This window comes from Rhyacophila brunnea, unplaced genomic scaffold, assembly GCF_057557595.1.
Source record: "Rhyacophila brunnea isolate RB1 unplaced genomic scaffold, BYU_Rbru_1.0 scaffold_12, whole genome shotgun sequence".
In the NCBI taxonomy this organism is placed as follows: Eukaryota; Metazoa; Arthropoda; class Insecta; order Trichoptera; family Rhyacophilidae; genus Rhyacophila; species Rhyacophila brunnea.
The window spans coordinates 36431651-36455039 of NW_028232774.1; the positions used below are offsets into that span (position 1 = coordinate 36431651).

Genomic DNA, 23389 nt, shown 5'->3' on the forward strand with positions numbered 1-23389 from the left:
AAAAACACTTTTTAATTATATTAAAAAAACCTCTGTAATATTATTTTCATCAGGTACCTACGGGGAAATTCAGCATAATAATATTTTAGGATAACATTAGGTAGGTTGGTATGACTTTCACACTGCGTCATATGTCATAATAAAATTGTATCCTTTTGACAAGATAATAATATTATGTTTGTGAGTACAATATAATATCCATATCATATCCATTTAGTTCATGTGAGACGATTCAAAGTATTTGTCATGAAATTTTGTTGTATTTATTTCCGTTTAATATAATATTTCGTAATCGAACTCAGCACAGGTAAAATAAACGCAGTGTAAATGTTGGTTTCTTCTCTGATAAATTCCAATATGGCTGTTGTCAACAAATACTCGACTAACATGTCAACATTGTGAATGTCATTTTTAGCGTGAAATAAAATTGTAGTTACTTCAAAATTGTGCATCATTAATAATCGATGACCATCTAGCATCAGTGAACAATCAAATAAATACACAGGAATGGCCGACAAGTAAGTAATGCGTTCTCGCTTATCAAGAAAATCTACAGAACCCAATGTTTTTATCGCTTCTATTCGGATTATCGGTACTCATGTCTTAACAGCAAATGAATACGTTTACAGCTCCGATTATTCATGAAAATGACTTATAAATAATTAGGTAGCTCGTTTCTTAATTTTTGCTATAAACTAAGTTACGCAACATACACAAAACTGGATCATATGGACATTGTTTTGATCGTGTCAAATTCATACAATTAGAAAAAAATACAGGTTGTTTAGTATGTATGGCGTTTTGTATTTTCTATTTTATGTTTGTTTACAAATCTGTTATCAGTCATAATATGAATTTCGTTCGCATACATGCTTTATTTAGAAATAGCTTCTTTGTTTTCACGTTGACCGATAGTATTATTCTCAGTTTATTCTTTCGCAAATGTGACCCGTCAAATTATTTTGACGTAAATATCGTGATAAGATAAAGATTCAAAAAATCGTATTCTATTTGTCAAAGTCTCTGCGTTCCTAATGAACAGCCGTGTGCGTAGTATTCAATTTATATACTTACCTGCCATACATTTCCGCATCTTGCAATCTGTCAAAATAATAGAGCAAAAATAATATTTTGAGTCAATTTATTATAACGATACAAAAAGAATTGTTTTTTTTTCATTGCTTCATCTTGATTCATTGAAGAGTGTAAAGTTGGTGTCCATCTTAGACGACTGACCTTGTATTTAGTTCAATTAAGATGTCACATGAGATTCCTCCAAGAGACTACATTTAAATTGTTAAGTGGATGTGTACGAATAATCAAATAGAAAATAATTATTAAGTATGGCATCAACTGGCACACTCTGCACATTATCAAATGTCTTTGTCTTCCAATTGTACAACTTTCACTTAAATCATTCCAAACCTAAATACAAACCAGAACTTAACACATCCTACCAAGTTAGGGTAATAATAATTATCCCATCATCTACCTGTCTTTTTTATTAACTTTCGTATTATTGGCATTTGGTCAATGTAAACCGCAGCCGTGGAAAGTCCTGCTCCAATACAATGTATAATATACAAATTGGTCTCTGTCTATAGTTTTTGTATACCTTCATAGTGAACTAAATTCCTTGATACCAATTGAATTGTGGGCTCTATGTTACGACGCTACTCCCTGGGTAAACGTCAGATTTTTTTATTCAATATTTGAAAGCATCTAAGTGACACTTTTTGAGCATAGACAATCTTTGAAAAAATGCTATTATATGGGTAACACGCTATTATAAGTACATATATAAAAATCTTTTACAATGAAAAATAGATTACAAAAATCAGTATAGCATATTAGACTTCGCCAATGCATTTCATAAAATTTAAATAATTATAAAGTAACCTTCGACACAAAGACACTCGTGCTTAAACCTTCATATAAAAACGCTTCAAATAGGTAGGTAAGTATGCGAAAATAAGGAAAATTTTTCAAAATAACGTTATAGATAATTTAGCCGTGTTAACTAAACGATATTGTTATTGTTTCAGATTATTCCGACTCAAATTTAATCAATAAAATAAGAAATACGAGTGAGATGAAAATGAGCCATTGAATGGCATTTATTTACCCTTTGATTAGTGATTGTTTTTATAAGATAATAATATGTATCCATAGTCAGTATTCCGTATTTGTATTCATTTAATTAAATGTATAATAAATAAAACAGGCTCCAGTTTATGAGCCCCAAAAACATTTCGCCTCCACAAACAAATGGCCCGGTCAAATAGCCTCGATAAAACGGCTCGCACTGATTGAAATTAAACGTCACTGGTTTTCATTAAAATGCCACTTTTCCTACTTAAAACTTACCTTTCGGCATAATATACCTATCATAAATATTCATGAAGCGTGTTTTCATATTACATATACCAAACTAACCTCGTAATTTTTTTAAATCTTAATTTTCTCGGTTATGCTTTCAACCTAGGGGTAGACTACAACTTAATATATTATAACTACTATCTTATTACTTGTCTTGAAGGCCGACGAAAAAACTTTGGAATATGTAAATAAGTGTTTTATGAAACGTATCTGCATTGCAACCGCGCTTATCGTCGGCTTTCGTGGACGACATTAATTATTATTGTTTCAAAATTAGCCATTTACAAGGTTGAAAAAGACGTAGCTTTATTTTAAAAGAAAAAAAAGCCAAAATATAATCAACGCTTGAAAGAAATAGGAACTTCCATATTTCATTACGCTTCGACATGATAACAAAATATTACTATATTATTATTGAAACGATCAATCGATAATAATCGGCCGTGGCCGGCGAAGGGATACATTTATATATTATAATATTCTGCCGATAACTTCACGTCGTGGCGGAGGCCAACCTTAGTCTATGGGCCAACCTATCAATATTGAACAGTATTGCAAGCTGTCAAAAATGGCAACTTATCGGCAGAATAATAATAAGTATACAATGCCGGGTTATGAGTACCAATTTCAGTTAATAACTATCAATCCAACCATCTCCAGAGAGAGAGAGAATTCTCGTGAACGGGATTCAATAAGGTAAGAGAAATAATTTATCTATGATATTGTATGTTTATTGATGGTTTCTGGTAATTTAAATTCATTTTACCTCTTTCTCCATGGATGTCAGATAACTGTCAAAATATCCGAATGCATTGCTTGAAAGTTCTCATTATATGCCAATTACTTCATAATGTGCCGATATATTATTTTATAAGCCTAGAATATTGAATAATTGTAACTATTTCATACAATAATTATGTATGTATAATAAGTCACGTATTTTTTCTACATCCAAAAATAACGATTTATTTTTGTTTCAGCTGTCACAAACCAATCAATATTATCCGGATAATCGACTAATATATACGTCACAAGGTAATAATTTAATCACCAAATATAATTTATATAAGTTAATCGAACGTTTTGACAATGCCCGTGTTTCCCGAGGATTAAATTCAGTTTACTAAAGTGGAATATTGTTTTGATTCCAGCCTGTTTTCACGCTGAAATGGAGGCCTTTGGAACAGATGATCAGAGCAGGATTACGCATTCGTATGGACTCGGGTGTCGACACGCCCGAGGACCCACTTCCTGGTCCATCTCGGACACAAAGGAGGTCAAGGGAGTGACCGGTGTGGAAGAAGAAGTAGGTGAGGTCGTTCGTGGTAGGCGAGGACATGCAAGGCGTACCTAGTGCTCGTGTGACTGAATCGTGGTCAACAGCAGAATAAACTCCAGCACCTGGGCAGTTTACAGTAGTGTCGGGTTGGCTGGTGAAAAACATTAGTCTGTGGGACTATTCGCAAAAATAGAGGTCTTCAACTTGAGTCAGTCTTTGAACGGAAGGGCGAGTTGGTTATCTGTATAAAAGGAGATATTAGGTATCTTACATTCTTGGAGAGATAAGCCCATAGTGAGGATATCATCTATCCATTTCAGCGACATGATGAATTTGGGCCTCAATTACAGAAATAAGTGTGTAACGAAGCCTGAGTCTGTTGTTACTACATTACTGTCCTCTGGTAACGATGTCTCGTCTTCTCAGGCTACGAGGCGTAATGTGATGCTGGATTTGCCTGTCGGATTATCTAAGCATACCTTACAGACGATTCCAGCAACGCACACCCGTCAAGAGTATGTAAGGAATGTGCCAAGGTGAAGAGAGGCGAGACTCAGTACACGTGTAAAGTTCCTCTGCACTATTAAACGGTTTTCTATTCTTCTTGAAAGTTTCATTTAAATATTCCCATAAATAACCCAATAAACTAAGAATACATTATTTACCATAAAAAAACCAATTTCATCCAAAGATGGGAATAAAATCCGGGAATACGGCTAGATTTATAAAAATCTGCCGGGGCTGGAAGTGTTGTCGGAGGGAAAAGAGAGAAAGAAAGATTTATTTTTTATTTTTTATTCTTATCATAAAATCCGGCAATTCGATGAGCTCTTACCAGAAGAATCTGCCAAAGAAACTGGCAGGCCACTATAATACACCATACATACAAATATATTTAATTAATTAATTCTTATTTGTAACATTATCAAACTATATTATAATTTATACATGGAAACGAATTAGACGGTAGCAAAATCTGTACCACCATACATACAAATATATTCAATTAATTAATTCTTATTAACATTAACAAACTATATTATAATTTATACATGGAAACTTAGGTACATAATGGATTTAGACAGCAGCAAAATATTTGAAACCTCCTTGGCGGTGATCACGACGGAAGGAATAGGGGTGTCTAGCCATGCAGTAAAGGCTGGTTGTCGATCTCAATGATTTAATTAAAATAAAATATTGTATCTAGTAATTATCAAATGGTTTAAGTATTACACATTCTTTTATTTTAATTAAATCATTGGGATGTTTGCGATCCTCGGTCATCAGTCTCTGTAAAGAAAATTATTATTTATTATTTTTTTTATTGAATATGAAGTTACTAATTCATATTGTTAGTGTTAAAAGAAAACAAAACACATTGTTATTGTTTCATCAAACGCTGTTTTGGTATCTGACCAATTGTATAGCATCAATAACGTTGGGCTATACCATTATATCATTAATGTATTTAGCAGGTAGATTTATTTTATAGTTCTGGTAGAACACACTTTAATCCTAGAACTGTCAGTTTGTTGAAAACGATGATGTCTGATCAATGTACTCACCCTGTGCTATGGAGAATGCGGCAGTTTCAAGAATTGATACATTTCACCTTGCCTTTCCCAGCATACTGAACAATCAAAACATAAAATTAGTTTACATGTCGCCTCGATAATGAATAGAACTATTCCATACAAATGTGAAAACATTTATTTGAACAAACGATAAAATTCTTCAAATACCAAAATTTATGGTTGTGGGGTAACCAAGATATGATCGCAGAATGGTTCTATTAAAAGTAATAAAGGTGTATATACAAAAATATATAGTGTTTAGTCTTATAGTTATTAATATAAGACTTGGAATTTTAAAATGCCTATATCTCTGAATTTTGTGGATGTGGAACACGTCTCTTCACTACCGATAATACAATACACGAATAGGAAGGCTAATTATTCAATATGGCTTTAGAGACTACCGATGGTTCTTCATTAAACCTATGTGATAACTGGCTTATGCAGGATAACATAAATATTATTTGGAGAAACAAAAAGTTGATGGGGATATGGGCCTAGAAATGAAAACGAAAAAACCAAGTGAACAAGCCAGTAAACAGGGCAAAGAAATCAAACGCAGAATCTGAATTGCCTGCGGTCCGGTACATAATAATTAATAAGTGCTTCCGCAGTCTACTGAAACAAATTAAATCAAAACAAATATGCAACAACGATGCGCTAGAAGACAATAGCCCTAGTGGATGCACTGGAATAACACAATAAATAAATTATTAAGAAGGTACTTCAGTGAAACGGCAAATAATTTTCAACTATAGGTGCGATGAAATTTCGGACCGGCTGAAAATCAGAACGAAAGTCGAGCTGTGAAAACGTCAATTTGTTTTGTGATGGTGACGGGGGAATTAATTCTTAAATCGTGTAAAGATGACAGAAAACGTTACCCATTTACTTGAAAAAGAAAACTTGTCAATATATTATTATTAGTAATAGAACAATAAACATAACATTAAATGTACACATTATGTTTTGTTCTGCACGCGTCATTTGCACAATCTTCGCGTCGCATAGTCACGATCGTTTGAGACCGTGCCCCAGCTGAAGTATAGCCTTAAATAGAACAGGTAGGTTCGTCGATAGTCAGGATGCCTGAATCCGGTTCATAATAGATAATACGTGCTACCGCAGTCTACTGAAACAAATATCCATTCAACAAAAATACGGCGCGGATTCCGCCCGATTGTCAAAAACTGGTGACAATAAATATGCATGCCCCGAAGGAGAGTTCACACAGCCAGATGGAAAACGATGCGCTAGAAGACAATAAATAGGCCTGGTGGCTGCACGGGAATTACACCATAAATAAATTATTAAATATAACATGTAGGTTAGTCGATAGTTAAGGACGCCTGAATCCGGTTCATAATAACCAATAAGTGCTGCCGCAGTCTACTGAAACAAATTAAATCAGAACAAATATCCATTAAGCCGCGTTGACACGGTCCAAGTACGATCCAAGTACACTTGGATCGAGTGCCACCCAAGTGACAGCTTCATACTAATTATTCCTATCCAAGTTAACTTGGATGAGTAGGACGCGGTCCAAGTAGCTTGGATAGGAATAATTAGTATGAAGATGTCTCATACGAGTGCACTTGGATGGCACTCGATCCAAGTGTACCTGGATCGTACGTGGACCGTGTCAACGCGGCTTTAGTCGAGGACCTCTGAATCCGGTTGACTTGAAGAACAGGCAAGCCAGGTTGAGGTTCTCATGTCACAACATACCATTCACTGATATGCAACAATATATTATTGAATGCATCCGTGTTGGTTTTGGCAAATCTCTTCCGCCACGTGAACTCATCCAAGTAAGATGGCAACGACGATTCAGGGATACCATACAATGCCTTTAACCTTTGTTTAGCATGCGCCCAAGTTCCCTCAATCATATTAGTATGAACCCCAGTTTCAGGATTCACGAAACTTTGACTATGGTTTACTGTCATGTGCTCGTAAGCAGGTTCTACAGGTATTTGCGGAATTCCATTATAGGAGCGCCATTGGTCAGAATAAATTATTGACCCGGGAGCAATATTGCCTGCAATGAGTGGCAGAAGAGTCGCAGCCTTACGGTCAGGTACCGCAGTTAAAAATACCTGTTTGTTAGATCTAGAAACACCACCGAAAACCCATTTCTCCTTTCGGTACCGTCCACGGTGGTTTTTGCGCCTAGCGAATACCGATTCATCAATCTCTACCACTTCCCCGTCACCACCGATTTTGTATGGATTCTTTTCAAAATAATTTGAGCAGACATCCCTGAAATATTGGTTCCATACCGCAATAGTCTTGGGGGAAACCGACGCTATCTCCGAAGTGGTCACGCCAGAGAATTGGTATGACCAACAGGCGAGGAGTTTGATGATGGTACCAAACGATAATTTAGATTGCTCCCATAAGGTACCGGATTTTGGGGACTTAGAAAAACTTTTGTGCGTTGGGCATCGCCACATGTGTCCAGGCCCATGTCGCACCCACGTCGTGATTCTGTTGCAAGTACCGCAGAGAGGTGCTTGCAGCCTCTCACACTTTCTCTCCTGTAAAAAACTAAGTGCGGCCTCTTCGGTACTGCTAAGAAGGTAAATTTTTTCAATTGTCAGTACAAACCGTGACATGATGGATGCGTATTAAGTACCTACTTATCTAACCATAAACGTTATGAGAAACACGTGATAAATGCGTATTAAGTACCTACTTATATAACCTATAAACGTTATAAGAAAATACTTCAAAGTACTTCAAAATACTTCACTAGTACGTACGTGTGTGGAAGCTCAGCAATGCAGCGAAACTTACTCGTGCTCGAAGAATGAATGGTGAATAATTCCGATGATCAGCTCAGCTAGCACGTGGTGTATCGGTCGAGATGAGCCAAGAGAATGAACGAAGAACATAATATATCCGATATAGAAAAATGTAAACGACAAGTATTGTAGCCAACGTAATAATAATTGTATTGTTAATTAGGTATTAAGTTAATTAATATTTCACTGTTCTCTGTGACCGTAATTATTGTCTTCGCTTATAATAGCGGTTATTTTTATTGTCTACGATTATAATAGCTGGATAGCCATGGTTGTCTATGCTCAAAAAATGGCATTTAGATACTTTCAAGTGTAGAGTAAAAAAATCTGACGTTTACCCAGGGAGTAGCGTCGTAACATAGAGCCGAATTGTGTTATGTTGTCAATACAAGATAACCAAAATTTTTGTCAAACTCAGAATATTTCACCTTTAAATATTTATTTTTTCTTAAATATGTATGCAACCGGCCAATGATACCTAATTCAAAATTCTATGAAAGTAACAGGTGAATATTTTTGCTTGTTCAAATTAAGATTTACCAACAGAAAGCGATCATAAAACACTTTCGAATGTCACTTGATTCGTTTAACCAGGTTACACATACAAACATCGTTTCGATTACAACACATCGAATTTGTCAATATAATTTTGTTGTCATTCACAAAACGCATGTAATTTAATCTACCTATTGCCACACACAGCGTGCGTGCAGTATTTTTAATAGAAAAAAACATCAGCTGTTACATGAAACAAATTTAATTTGACACGGGTGAGCTGTGTTGGGTTTTGGTTTGATTGTATGATTCAAATGTCTACACAGCGCGAAAGCTGTAGGTACGATAAATGAATGAGATAAAACAATGTCAACCCTCTTATTTTTATATCCTGTTTACACGTACATGGATTTACTGCTGACAGTGCGTATTATCGTGGCCATACCAATAAAATGCATGTATAAATACGTATTATCGTGCAAGTTGCAAGATTGCATGAATGGATCAAAAAAATTCAGCAGCGTCTGAATTTTCACGCGATTTTAGAATGATAGTGGCGAACCCGCCGGAAAAAAAAACAAACTACGCGGAGCATTTTTGACGTTTACCAATTTTTAGAACCAGTCAAATAGCACCATAAAATGACAACAATGCGTCTCGCTTACGCTTGAAGAATGAGATAAGACAGTCGGCACTTTTACGTGTAAACAGTTATTATCGCGATAGTTGAGTTTACACACTATTGGTGCCAATAAATCCATGTATTTGTACAGATGCTGTTAGCTTAAAAATGAATCAAAATTGATTTTTTTTATAAGTCATATAAACCTTTCGCAAAGCTTATTTATCAAAATTTGGTCGCCTATGGATATGATCCGGCATTTCACCTACCACCAATAATTTGTGGATGACACTATTTTTAATAATAAGATATCTTCTAATTCTTTGGTGGCACTACAACCCTACAGCCTTGGTCTCCTCAATCCTCCTCCCCCACAACGCTATTCCTTTCGCTGTCATCTTCTAGTCGTCTACCGGCAACAGATCCGTGGCGTCGCTCTCTATGTTGTCTATGTCTTAATATGGTTTGTTAACTGGATGTGAATATAATATGTGGAGTTGTTTAGGCCTGGCAGTGAGGATGAGAGGAGTCCGAAGGAAGGAAGTCCGGTAAAGAAGTCCCCGACAGCGTCGCATAATAGCCTAGATGTAGAGGATGCGGCCGAGGCCTCCGAGATGACGGACAGCGGCTGGTGGGGCTCCTGGATTACCGCCGCCAAGTCCAAGGTACTCGCACAATCTACCTTCACGACACAGCCCTTCTAATTTATCTAAATAATCTAAGAGATCCATTTTGGAAGGTACATTGCTAATTGTTTAACAGTACTATGGTTATATCGTGTATCTTTTAAAAGCATACTTCAGTGAAACGGCATATAATTTTCAACTATAGGTGCGATGAAATTTCAGACTCGCTGGCAATCGGAGAGCGAAAGTCGAGCTGTGAACACGTTAATTTGTTTTGTGATGGCGACGGGGGAATTAAATATGGACGCATGTTGGATTTTCATGACAAATTATGTTTTGTTCTGTACACGTCGTTTGCACAATCTTCGCATCGCGTAGTCACAATCGTTTTAGACCGTGCCCCAGCTGAAGTATAGCCTTAATATGAATGGTCCACGGATAATTGACTGGAGATGAAAAACTAAGATATATTTTAATTCCAGGATTTTTTACCATTTGCATAACTCATTCAATTGACTCTAAACTCATAATTTTTCAAAAACCTACAGGTAACAAATAGTAATAGATAATAAAACAGGCAGTATTCATGTGTTTTATCAATTTAAATGATATCAGGTATTTGTACCGAAAAAATTGATTGCGCAGACGAATTCACACCCTTATTATAGAAGTAATTAATATACTGTGATATTACAAACAACACTGAGTAAATTCTAATGGATTTAAGTTTTGTACTATTCCGTTTTAGTCATTTTTTGCAACCTGGGTTTCGCCTTTCGGCATCTTCATGCTTATTATGCTTATCAATTGTATTATTATTGATAAGGTAGGGGGTTTTTTTACAAACATTTCAGCTGTTCATAATTTGTTTGTTATATTTTTTTTATTGACTTAATAGGTAGGTGAGTGTACATAGATCCTGAAGATGCCGAAAAGCGAAACCTGGGTCGCAAATAACGACTCAAATGGAATAGTACAAAACTTGAATCCATTAGAATTTACTCAGTATTTGCAATATCACAGTAGTGGCGAAGGGTGAAGGTAGGCTGTTAAGATCCCCCATAAATAGTGCACACTATACTTTCTCAGTCATATTATGTATTCGTTTTCATTGAAATAAGACTACAATTTACAGATGGCGTTGGTTAGTTTTTATGATTCAATTATTGAACCCTGTAAAACCAAGCCATAATAGATTATACTCAACAAAATCTCGTCTATCTATGAAATATCTAAAATTATGCAATTAAATCATACATAACTGTGAATATTTTATGGATATAATAATATTTTCTATCTATTATAGTTTGGTTAGACAGGGTTTATTGAATTTAAAAAAATTAACCGATAATATGTGTAATAATATGTATTCTTAATCCAACGAAAACAAATAAGTACGAATGAAAAAGTGTGCACAATTTTGTCGTACCTATCGCCCAAAATATACCAAAACTATTATGGTTTCGTTTAGGCAGGGTTTAATTGATTTTTTAAAACTAACCAATAACATCTGTAAATTGTAGTCTTAGTTCAATAAAAACAAATGTGTATGACTAACAAAGTTTAATGTGCACTATTTATGGCGGATCTTAACAGCCTACCTCCACCCTTCGCTACTGTATCACACTATATTAATTTCATCCATAATAAGGGTGTGAATTCGTCAGCGCAATCAATTTTTCCGGTACAGATACCGGATATCATTTAAATTGATAAATCACATGAATACTGCCTGTTTTATTACATTTCGACTGAAAGCAAGTCTTCCAATAATTCATTCATGATTTTTGTTAATGTGAATTATCCACTCAAGTATTTACTTACTAATAATTATTATCTAAACGATTTTTAGACAAATTTATGTACATAATTATATATTATTATAAACTTCGATTTTTTTCGTTTGCTTGTAGACTTCAAATTGGCTGCGGAGAATTTATTATCTCCACATTTTAATCCTGTATTGTTGTGGTAAAAAAGTTATTTGCCTGTTCAATCTCACGTTTAGCGGTCATTAAAATACCACAAACTGCCGCTAATCGATCGCCTATGCATTGATTTTTTTTTTATATTCCATTATTTTTTTAGCAGTTATTTAAAATTGTGCATATTTTCGTATATATCAAGTACAAACACATTCCTTACCGATGTACACCTCGGCCCCGTAGTGTCAAAGAACCTCATCTCATTTTTCTCCACTTTACAGTAGACCCCGAACATAAGTAAATTTACATTCTACTGTTGGTGTTTTGTTCGCTAAAAATTTTAATACTTTTCTTTGACCCTACGGAGCCAAGTTATTAATGTGGTAACCTTATTCAATGATAATTATTATTAACTAACAATGACTTTACAAATACATTCAGTAAGTTTTAAATAAATATTTTAATATTCTGAAAAAATAAACACACCTCTTAATAAATATAAATACTGTACACATATTTTTTTGAATATGAGGCTCTATTTGCAAACACGGCTCATTCCAATATTGTTGAAAATTTAACCTCGACTGCCATTTTGTAAAGAAAAATACACTTTAAATAAATTTTTGGACAGTAGCCTCAAACCCGGTTTTATTATATACTAAATATCAAATCAAAATCAGTGGCTTATTCCACAATCATTTAGTTTCAAACACTGATCGTTTCACGTTAGCCGATAGGAGCTCAACTTTTGGGTCATGTGACTAACATTATTTAGTGGTATGTCATTGGTTGCATAATTGTATAGGCGGTTAATTCAAATTGTTAAGTTGCAAAAACGGCTCAATCCAACTTTTACTTGCAAAACCCGGCTTGATACAAACTTTAAATGTAAATAGATTCTTTATTATATTGAATTGCATACACAAGTTTCCCTTTATTACCACGTTTTTCTTAGCTCGTATTCTTGTTTGTCTGGTGTTTGTTTATTCAGTACAAATCTTGCAATCAATTTTTAACTAACTTCCCGACTAGCTAGACATTTGAAACTTTTAGAATATATCAGAACACGATGCCAATGCATTCTTTTAATACTTTTAGCCATCTTTAAATAGAATTGAATTCATTTTCAGTTAATTCTGTTTTGTATGAAAAGTTATTTCGACACCATTATTGGTTGCTAGGGGTCTAGGGTCCTAGCAATTAAATTATTAATATATACTTGCGTTACTATGGAAATCAAAATGACATTTCAGTATTCTATATCTGTTTGTTTGTTGCAAAATAGCAAAAAAATGATTTGTTGACAATTGCCTTATTTGTCCTAAATTATTTAAGTTTGATTTTAAGTTGATTCAACAGAAAATTTAAAAACGTATATAAAAAGTTCTTTTTATCTTGTAATTATTTTCTATTTTAAATGTAACACACTACAAATGAACTAAGAAATCAAACAAATAAGTCTTTTATTAGTCTGTAAAACAGTTTATTGCATTTTGCTGGAAATTATGGTTTTGGCAATGAGCCGTGATTCCAAATAGTAGCCTCATATATTATTGATTATGGTTTGGTTTAGGGAGGGTTTAATTGAATTTTAAAAACTAACCAACACCGTGTGCAAAGTTTAGTGTGCACTATTTATGTCGGATCTTAACAGCATACCTCCCCACCCCTCGCCACCGGTATCAAATCTTTGCCACTGTTGTAATTTTATACAAAGGTGCCATTCATTCAATAATTTCTGAGAAACCTCTATAAATATTTGCTTATTGGTGTATTCTTTCATCGGTAAAGAATGTGCTCATAATGCTACATTTTATTTTGTTGCTTATTCATTATAAATCCTTATTATAATATTTTAACGCAGGTAGGTAATTCGCTGATAATTCTTTAGTTAATGTCTGTCTATTGGCTATATCTGAACGTGGGCACGTGTTGTATTTGGATCCTCAGAGTGCGGAAGTGTATGGGATGGTGAAAAAAGACTTGGACGAGCTGAGCACGGCCGTCAAAAGCGAGGCGTCGCACGTCATCACCTCCACCTCCTCTGCTATTGGAAAGACACTTAAAGTAACACATCATTCAATTATAATTTTAAAAAATTACCTTGCAGCCACGGATTCGCATGGAAAATACAATTCATATTATTGTTTTGTGTATCATGCTCGATACTCGTTTGTCATAGTTGAGGTGCTGACTATTAAACAAATACAAGTGCCCAGTAACCATGTTGAGTAAAATGAAATATGCGATTGTACATCCTTTATTACCATTCCAATGAAAACATATTGATATTTCTTTATGTTTATTAATGTTTTTAATTATGTTAACTGACAATTCTTGGTGTAAAGACGTTGTTATTATTAATTAAAATAAAACACAATATTATGTAGTACCTGATCATGTTTGTAATTAATTATTGTCTATGGCATATATAGCATGTAAGTTTGTATATTTTGTTTTCAGTTGAATGCCTTATTTAAGCAGACAAAACTGGTAATTATTATTATTAAATTATGAGGAATAAGTACTAGAATTCGAAAAATTTATCTAGGTGTACTTAAATCACCTCCCGCAAATCCCTATTCGTTCACTTCAACATGCAAGTATTTGACGTTTCTTGTCTGTGTGTTATTTACATGCGTCAATATTGGAAAAAGTTTTGAAAACTGATTGCGGCTATGACAGGAAATTTTTTTTGACATTTCAATATTGCCACATAACCAGCAGTCGAAATGGAAAATTTTATGAGCGGAGTGCATTCGATAATTTTCTGAAAATATAAACATATATATTTAATTTTTTGTCTATTTTTTTTTTAAATATGGCCTACCTAGCTCAGACGGTCAAATTATTTTTTGAAGCTGCTCCGGTTTATTTCGAGCACTGTGTATAAATAAAATTATCTCGACTCAATGGAAAAATTTGCGATATATGTCTTTATATTTCTGTTTTTATCAAAAAAGTGGAGAATAATATCTTCTAATCCTGATAAAACTTCGATAACAACATGAGCACTGCCGCCAAGCATCATCAAGTTAAATTTGTCGTATTCTACATAATATTGTGTTTTATTTTAATTAAGATCATTAGTATATTTAGTGTTTGAAGAACAAGTCACGCGAAAACATTGAAATTACAAATGTTGCTATTAAAATAATAACATGTTATACACAGTCCATGAAATGTAATCCAATATTACTAATAGGACTAAAATACTGTTTCACACCAGATGATGTGAAAACTGCTCTTGATGCATTTTAAATTATATGTAACTTCTATTTGTTTTATCCTCAACCCCTCAATTTTTATTTTGGATGCAGTTTGAGATTAGTAGTGACATTTTACATGCTATGACGTTTACAGTTGTGCTAGAAATATTGAAAGTTATTTGGAATTGTTGCCACTTTAAATTGTTTGCAATTCTGTCCCCGTATTGTAACGAATTGTAGACTGAGTGCATTTGTTTATAGTAATATAGTTTTCATTGAGATCCCATGATAACAGTAATTTTGTTTGGCTTAGTTGTTACAATATTTTAATTTTCATGGTATGTAATATAAATAATAATGATTTATTAAAGTTGATAAAACGCACATGACACGGTCTGATCTTCCTTGTAGCTCGATGAACCGGAATCCACCGCCAACACCATGAGAAAGAGCTTTAGCACATTCCTCGGTGAGCTTCATATTTTGATTTGATCTTATTAAATGTACAATATTCATTTAAAATTAATACATAGTCCATCCATTGAATGTTATCTAAAACTTTTATGATTAAAAAAACTATTATGTCGACAGAATATTATTCACTGGAAATATTATCGTATGTATATACATACTCATATAGTGACAACTGAAAAGTATTTTTTGCATGTTGCAATATTAAATTTAACTTGGAGAAGTAAATTTATTGTTCATTCCAGATCAAGTGAACACGGTTCTGAATCCTTCGCCTGATGATGATGACACAGAGGCCATCCTCATCACAGATGGTGACACCGTCACGCTCACTACACTGCAGGTAACAGAATACAGTTTGAAGACTGTTAGCTAGTAAATAATCAATCCTTGCTCCAAATTATAATTTTTTATAGAAAGAACTCCATTTACATCAGGATTAAATAAGCCAAAGTAAATTTTGACACCACTGACGTGTGTAATATGTGTTCCACATTTTTTAAATCCTGAGAACCGCTTGGCAAGCAATCATTTTCAATTGATGAAGAAATTAATCAGTCAGTATTAACTAATAAACTAAAAAAAAATTAGTCTTTAATTCCCTTTAGAAACAAGAAAAAAAAATAACGTTCCAATTTGTTTAAGTACTATTAAATTACGAAGTTTATGTATCTGGCAACACAATATCTGACATGGCGGCAGCTCTTAGGAGTGAGTTTTTGTTCGTTTTCATCAGATTTTTTTTCAAGATTTTTAAGTCATTCTATCATTGAATTACCTACTGAATGTTGTGGTAACTTATGATAAATTGAAATAACACAAATGGCTTTGTGCCCCGCTTAAGAACCCTTAGGGAGTAATCCTCTGGTGCCTTTTTCAGACGATAAAATTTTTGGTGAATCCGTATTGTGTAAGGTACGAGGGTGGGTCAATAAGTCCTTAGAAAAGCCGACAGGTGGCGCGACTAGTACTGTAAGCGGTTTGTTTTCATGCAGCGGCACTACCGATTCAGTATGCTGCGAAGTTTCAATCAGATTGGTTGGGTTGTCGTGTGTTTCTCGTACATTTAAAAAAAAAAATTTGCTTGTTTACAAAAATGGAGAAAATTGAGTTTAGAGCTGTTATTAAACATTTTAATATAAAAGGGTTAACAGCAAAGGAAATAAAAAATGAGTTGGATTTAGTTCACGGCATATCTGTTCCTTCACTTGCAACTATTTATAACTGGTTAAATGAATTTAAACGTGGTCGTACATCAACAAAGGATGAACCACGCTCAGGACGTCATGTAGAGGTGACTACACCAGAAATGATCAATAAAATCCACGATATGGTGTTAAGTGACCGAAGATTAAAGTTGAGTGAGATAATTGAGGTTACAGGGATCTCAAAAGGTAGCGTCATTTCTATTTTACATGACAAATTGGGCATGAAAAAAATTTCTGCAAGATGGGTGCCGCGTTTGCTCACAGTCGACAATAAACGCAATAGGGTGGTGGCCTCTAAAGCCCTGTTGTCGCTCATGCAACGCAATCCGGATGAATTTTTTCGTCGCTTTGTGACTGTAGATGAAACATGGATACACCACTATACTCCCGAGACGAAAGAACAGTCAAAGCAGTGGATTGCGAAAGGCGAACCATGTCCAAAAAAGGCGAAAACCGTAAAATCAGCTGGTAAGGTTATGGCTACTGTATTTTGGGATGCACGTGGAATTATTTTCGTTGACTATTTGGAAAAAGGAAAAACAATAACGGGATTATTATGCATCTTTATTGGACCAGCTAAAAAACGAAATTGAAGAAAAACGGCCTCATTTAAACAGGAAAAAAATCCTCTTTCATCAGGACAATGCCCGTGTTCACAAATGTTTACGATCAATGGCTAAAATTGAAGAATTGAAGTTCGAATTGGTCGACCACCCACCGTATTCGCCAGATTTAGCCCCCAGTGACTTTTTCCTTTTCCCAAACTTAAAAAAATGGCTAAGTGGACAACGTTTTTTTTCAAATGAAGAAGTCATCGATCGGACAAATGCTTATTTTGAGGACCTTCCGAAAACTTATTTTTCTGACGGTTTAAAAAAAATTGAGAAACGTCTAACCAAGTGTATTGAGCTCCAAGGAGATTATGTTGAGAAATAAAAAAAAAATACAAAAATAAAAACTGTTTTAATGCTTTTTTCTAAGGAATTATTGACCCACCCTCGTATATAATAAATGTATTTCTTCAAACTTTATACCCAACAGCACATCCCTTTATGAAATAATTACCAAATTTTTACCATAGAGGTGTTGGATGATTTTCTAAATATCGGTAGGTACCTACTGGTTATATTTATTTAATTAGGCTCTAAAATAGTTTTCTGCGGGCTACTATACAATATTTTCTACTCAATTGAGACCTTTCCCCTGCTTTGCAGAGAGACCTGCTGACGCTGCAGCGGCTTGACGCGACTTACCTGGTCGCCCCGGAAGGTGCAGCCCTGGCTCGGATGGCCGCCTGGCTTGAGACGCGACCCCGTCCTCTCGAATGCACGCTCCAGAGACACCTGCAAAACTCTCTCGTGCTGCGAGACAAAATGCAGAAACTCGTCCCCTCCGCTGTTTCCCAAGATGACTTCTGGGAGAGGTGTGCCCCCATTTTATTGGCTAGTTTTAATCAAAGAGTTTGACCTGATAAAAAGGTGGCTTATCGAGCCCATTGTATTTTGATATTTATTCGAGATTCCAGAAGAAATTCTCAACACGAGTGTAAAGCCACAAATGCAAAACGACTTGCTGCTAATTTAATCATTAGCCTCTATTATCAGCCTCACTTTCACATATTATACAGACTTCATCTCTATAGAAGAGTTTTGATTATGTAACACTTATAATAGTGCCGTATATTATAAAACCTTTCCAACATGGAGAAAGAAACATTCAAGAGAAAAATCAGAATGTTTGGATAAAGAAATGAAAAGGGATTTTATTCAATGTGTCTGATGCACTATCTGTCCCAAAGGTACCTTTTCCGGAAAGCCCTGGTGGAGGACCGCTTCGCTCAGTCAAACCATCCGGTGGGCCAGGAGGAGTGCACGGACGCGGTGGTGGATAGCCTGGCAGCAGAGCGGGTGTCTCCTGAGCATCGCAGCCTCAGCTCCGACGACAGCGTGCGCTCCAACTACGGCTCTTCCAAGTCCCGCTCACTCATGGAAGGTTTCGATGGGTCGCCTGCCGTCACTCCCGACTACGCCGACGGTGACGCTGATACCCTCCCTCGAGATGTTGCGTGGGATAATGGTGAACGCTTTTGATACTCCAGTATACCATTCAGTTCATTTAGATCAGGGTTCAGGCAACTTTATTGGGTATAACCAAGACAATCTCTAGTGTGGAGCAAATCTTTTAAAATGGATTATTGAGATGCCTATGGTAAACAGTCACACATGTCACATGTGCATTAGCAATGGGAGGCTACGTTTGGAGATAATATTCAGGTGTCATCTTGGTTCTGCAAACAATCTCATCATACATACCTATGTTAATAGACATGTTTTATTCGAGATAAGTGTAGTTATTGACCCGCTCGATTTGAGTGCCATTAATGAGGATCGCTCTTGATTCCTTATATTATTCTCTAATAAAGATAGATCTCCCTCTTGACCATGTCCGATCCTAATGGGGCTCCACAGAGTGGACGTTTGTATTAACAGATTTTTATTTTTACGAGAAATGGATGTCAGCTACTTGCTCAACCTATTTGGCCCATCGTGACTCATACACAAATTGAAAAACAATATGTGTATTTGCCAGACCCAGGATTCGAACTTGGGACTCACGACGCTATATATTATGTAATACATGATGTTGAACACATATGATAAACGTATAATTTGTTTAATTTCAGAAGACTTTGCCTCAAACATCGAACTTTCTGAAGAACAGCAGATACAACTGTTACAAGAATATGAACAGGAGATGATATCGGCCAAACAGATATCCTATACCCTGGCGGCGAAGATACCACCTGCCGATGGCGCGGGGGCTACGGGTTCTAAGAGCAAGGGTGGGAAAGGGAAAAACTCAGCCGTCAAAAGCCAACAGAGCGACGCGAAGTCGACGACCGCCAAAAGAAACGTGGCTGACTCTCGCTCCAAGAGCTCCGACGCCATATCCTCCGCCCGTCGAGCACAGCCCGTTGGCAAAAGTAAAGTGAATCGCAGCTCCACCGCTCTTAGCAAAAATTCCAAAGGTACTACGTTATTTTGGCTTGCACCTCTCATATTTAATCGAAATGATAACCCACCCAAACAATCAATCAAATTGTCACAGCTCTAACGCAATCCTCTGTATAAATGATTTTTTTGTTCAAGACTAAGAGTGATACACAACATTTAAGATTGTAAAATTCTTCAATAGGATAAACTCTGAAACAGATTTTTCTGAGACAACTCCAAACTATATATATTTTGATTGACATGCTCAATAAAAGAATGTTACATTCTTAAATCTTTTGAATTAGTCGTTGAATAAAAAAAATTGTGTATTAAATTTGGTATCCAAAACTTCAAGGAGAATAACACAGTAAAACCTCGTTAATATGAACACGGTTATTTAAAATTTTACTCTAAACTGAAATATTCGCGAAAATTCATAATTTCATTAATTTGATGAATGAACCATAATAATCACCATATTACTATAATTTATCTGAAAAAAACTGTTTCTACAAAGTTTTTTTTGCCATACATTTTGTGTTTCATAATTTGATTTTTTTCGATTTTCGGTCTTGTCTATTTTGATTTAACGAGGTTTTACGATAGAGATGTTATCACCGACTAACATTGTAATGATTGAATGTATTATTTTGGCGGAAACAATGCTTCTTCGAGCTCCTTTAACGATCTTATCTTTAACATTTTGATTTCCATCGTTGCTTTTGTTAATTATAATTTTACAATCCAATATATAATATAATTCTGAACTTTCTAGGAATGACTCGGTCTAGAAAAATAGCCTTATGAGCGTACATAAGTGAAACGGAAAATAATTTTCAACACTATGTGGAACGAAATTTCGGCCGCGTTGAGGCGAGTTGCCATTCGGAGAGGGATAGTTGACCTGTTCGCACGTCAATTTCTTTTGTGATGGAGTCGAATGAATATATTCTTAAATCATGTAAAGATGACTTAAAAACGTTCCGCATGTACTTGAAAAAGAAAACATGTCAATGAATATACTATTATTATTACAAATATCATAACATAAAAAGGACGCATGTTGAATTTTTATGACAAATTATATTTCGTTCGGTTCGCATCATTTGCACCCGCAATCCGCGCATCGTCTATTCACGATCTTTTTAGACTATGCCTCAGCTGAGGTAAAGCCTTAAGCAAAAACAGTAATTTATAATATGTAATTGTAACCAAATGTCAAACAAGGCTGCTGATCTATATATATCTCCATGCAGGATATTAACTTTTATTTAGCTACCAATTCAACCACAATAAAAACATTTTCAAGAGTTGTAATTATTATAAAAAAGATATTTATATTATGAACTACAATTTGTTGTCCAAACTTTTCTGCCGTTATTAATATAAGCGTCACATCCACAGCCGTCAGCGAGGCTCCATCCGAAACGGACCTAGAGAGCAAGCTGGTTGAAGACCATTTCGTGGACGAGTCCGACAAGTTTGCCAAAGGCCAAAAAACACCCAAGAGCCTGCGACAAGAGCTCAGCGAGAAGAAGACGGCGGCCGACAATGCCAGTAGCAACTCGGACGAGAGCTGGGAAAAGGAATTCGAAATCGAAGACCTCGCCCACTCCTGAATGCAGCCGCGCATACTGTTATACAATATGTTCGTTTGTTTGTTATTGTGAACGGGAATATTATTGGGGATTTAATATGATAACGACTGAATTGTTGCATTTTTTTTAAATAGACTTAATTTAGTCTGCTAATGAAAAAATTCAATTCCTGCATAGGATAATTAAGTAGAAAATTTCTATAAATCAAATTTGTATGCCGTGGTTTTTAACTAAAAATTGATTCAAACTAATTTAAGTTTTGTACTATTAAACCTACTGAATACATAGTATCTTAGGTTTTCTACGGGTTTTTTTTCATTTTAAACACTTTAAATCCGCGTATGGCGTGAATATGTTGATAAGTCTAAAAACGTCAATTCTCAGGGCAGCCATTTGTTAGGTTGGTTGTCTGTGGTAAATCAGAATCGTTTTTAAATTTAGTTTGTTGACAATTTACAAACATTTTACTGAAATTTTAAAACATCCAATTTAATCTGATTTACCACAGAAAGCCAAACGTACAAATAGCTGCCCTGAGAATTGTTGCTTTTAGACTTATCAACATATTTACGCCATGCACGGAAATATTCAAAATTTATTTTTATACTTGATCCTTTACTTGGTAGATTATAAGGTTTTTACCTTCTTTTATTGTATTAAACTACTATATAAACAAACGTTAACTGTATTCGTTGTCAGTATGTATTTGCATTGGTGAGTGCGCGTAATGTCTGAAGATGCGGAAAGATGTAACCCAGGTCGCAAATAATGACTCAAATGACATAGTACAAAACTTTTATCAATTTGAATTTAAAATCAAATTCCTCAGTCGGTAGAATTAATTTTTTTTAAATAGATTTATCGGTGAACGCATTGCAGATCGGTTTTTGTTTGCATCAACAAGTTAAAATTATATCTGTGTTCGTCCTCATATGGTGATTTACAAATGAGGGACAGTTTCAGAGTTAGTAGAAAAGAAGTGAAAAAAAATAAGTAATTATATTTTTAAATCTTACCTTCGTTCTTTACTTATTGTAAATAAAAAACCACTCAATCTTAGGCACGTACCATAGTGAGGATATTACTTGGATATTAAAAAAAATCGTAATATCTTTTCTACGGTAGGTATCTAGGTAATTTTACACCATACAATTTCTCCTGTTGAAAATTGTCACTCCAATAGTTGTCCACTATTGCCAGTACCTCTGGTATGTCGCTTTTGAAACGTGTCCAGGGCATCGGCATGCCCTTTGTTCTCCATTCGCCCATCCTGTAAATGAGGTCACGCTAATTACTTTAGATTGACTGCCATTAAATATATTGTTATGCTATATCAGAGGTTTCTAAAAAAGCATGTTAACCCTGAGATTAACTCGTTTTGTTTTGCTTCCATTATTTGTGAAGAAAAAGAAATGCAACGATCCCATACTTGCAATTCCTGGTACATATTGAATATAATATTATGTATATCAATTATTCATTTGTGCTTCTGATAATAATGTGTATCCGGCATTATTTATCACTGGAGATATTAAATAATAACTCATTCCACTTCTGACGGTTTCAGTGTTGCCATTGTTTTTGATAGTTTAAATTGTAAGGAAGTTAGATTTTTTTATCAATCTTTTCTTTTTTGAAATCATTTTCGTTTTCATATTGAATCTCACGGTAAATAATGAATTCGGGGTATTCAAACGAGGACTGCATCTATTATAATGTTCAATACATTTTTAATACATTGCAGAATTCATCTCGTAATATCTCATTCGGCCTTTTGTGGTAAGTATGTCATGATACGAATTCGGTCAGTAAATTTTCTTATCTTTTTTTTACTAACCTTGTTGGGGAGAAAAATAGGTTGCGTAATAGAGTTTATGTTGTAAATACATAGAAAATAAATTATAAATATATATTATAGTAATATTATAAACCTGCAAGTATTTTTACAATATCTGCTAATGCGATTCATATAAATATAATATTATACTTATTTTTTTTCTCCTAGAAATTTTCTATGACGTTAGGCGTATTATCGTTTCGTTTTAAAACCGTGCTTCATAAAATATAATAATCACTTATTTATATTTAATATTTTCCAATATGATGAAAATTTATAATCATCTACGAATAATATTTTTTATATTCAGCAGTTCATAATTTATTACTACACTATTTGTCAAGTATGTAATGGTTTGAATTGATT

At 34.7% G+C, this 23389-nt stretch overlaps 1 protein-coding gene and 1 long non-coding RNA gene across 8 annotated transcripts; both read left to right on the forward strand.

The window, feature by feature from the left end:
• Positions 1-357: 357 nt before the first annotated feature.
• LOC147078105 (BSD domain-containing protein 1-A-like) lies at positions 358-22554 on the forward strand. Of its 7 annotated transcripts, none has more exons than XR_015072267.1 (10): positions 358-518; positions 9662-9821; positions 13658-13774; positions 15328-15385; positions 15633-15730; positions 17810-18018; positions 18394-18671; positions 19279-19623; positions 20993-21548; positions 21715-22554. XR_015072267.1 is itself a non-coding variant. In XM_085961211.1 (9 exons), the coding sequence occupies exons 1-9, from the start codon at positions 508-510 to the stop codon at positions 21205-21207; spliced, it is 1491 nt and encodes a 496-aa protein (XP_085817337.1). In that variant the 5' UTR covers positions 358-507; the 3' UTR covers positions 21208-22554. The 7 variants fall into 7 exon arrangements, 2 of the variants coding, with proteins under 2 accessions (XP_085817337.1, XP_085817338.1); XR_015072268.1 differs by having other exon boundaries at positions 20993-21405; XR_015072270.1 differs by having other exon boundaries at positions 19282-19623.
• Positions 1026-4262, forward strand: LOC147078106 (uncharacterized). Its single transcript, XR_015072272.1, has 4 exons — positions 1026-1957; positions 2046-3075; positions 3360-3414; positions 3531-4262. It is a non-coding gene; the product is annotated as an uncharacterized LOC147078106 (long non-coding RNA).
• Positions 22555-23389: the final 835 nt, after the last annotated feature.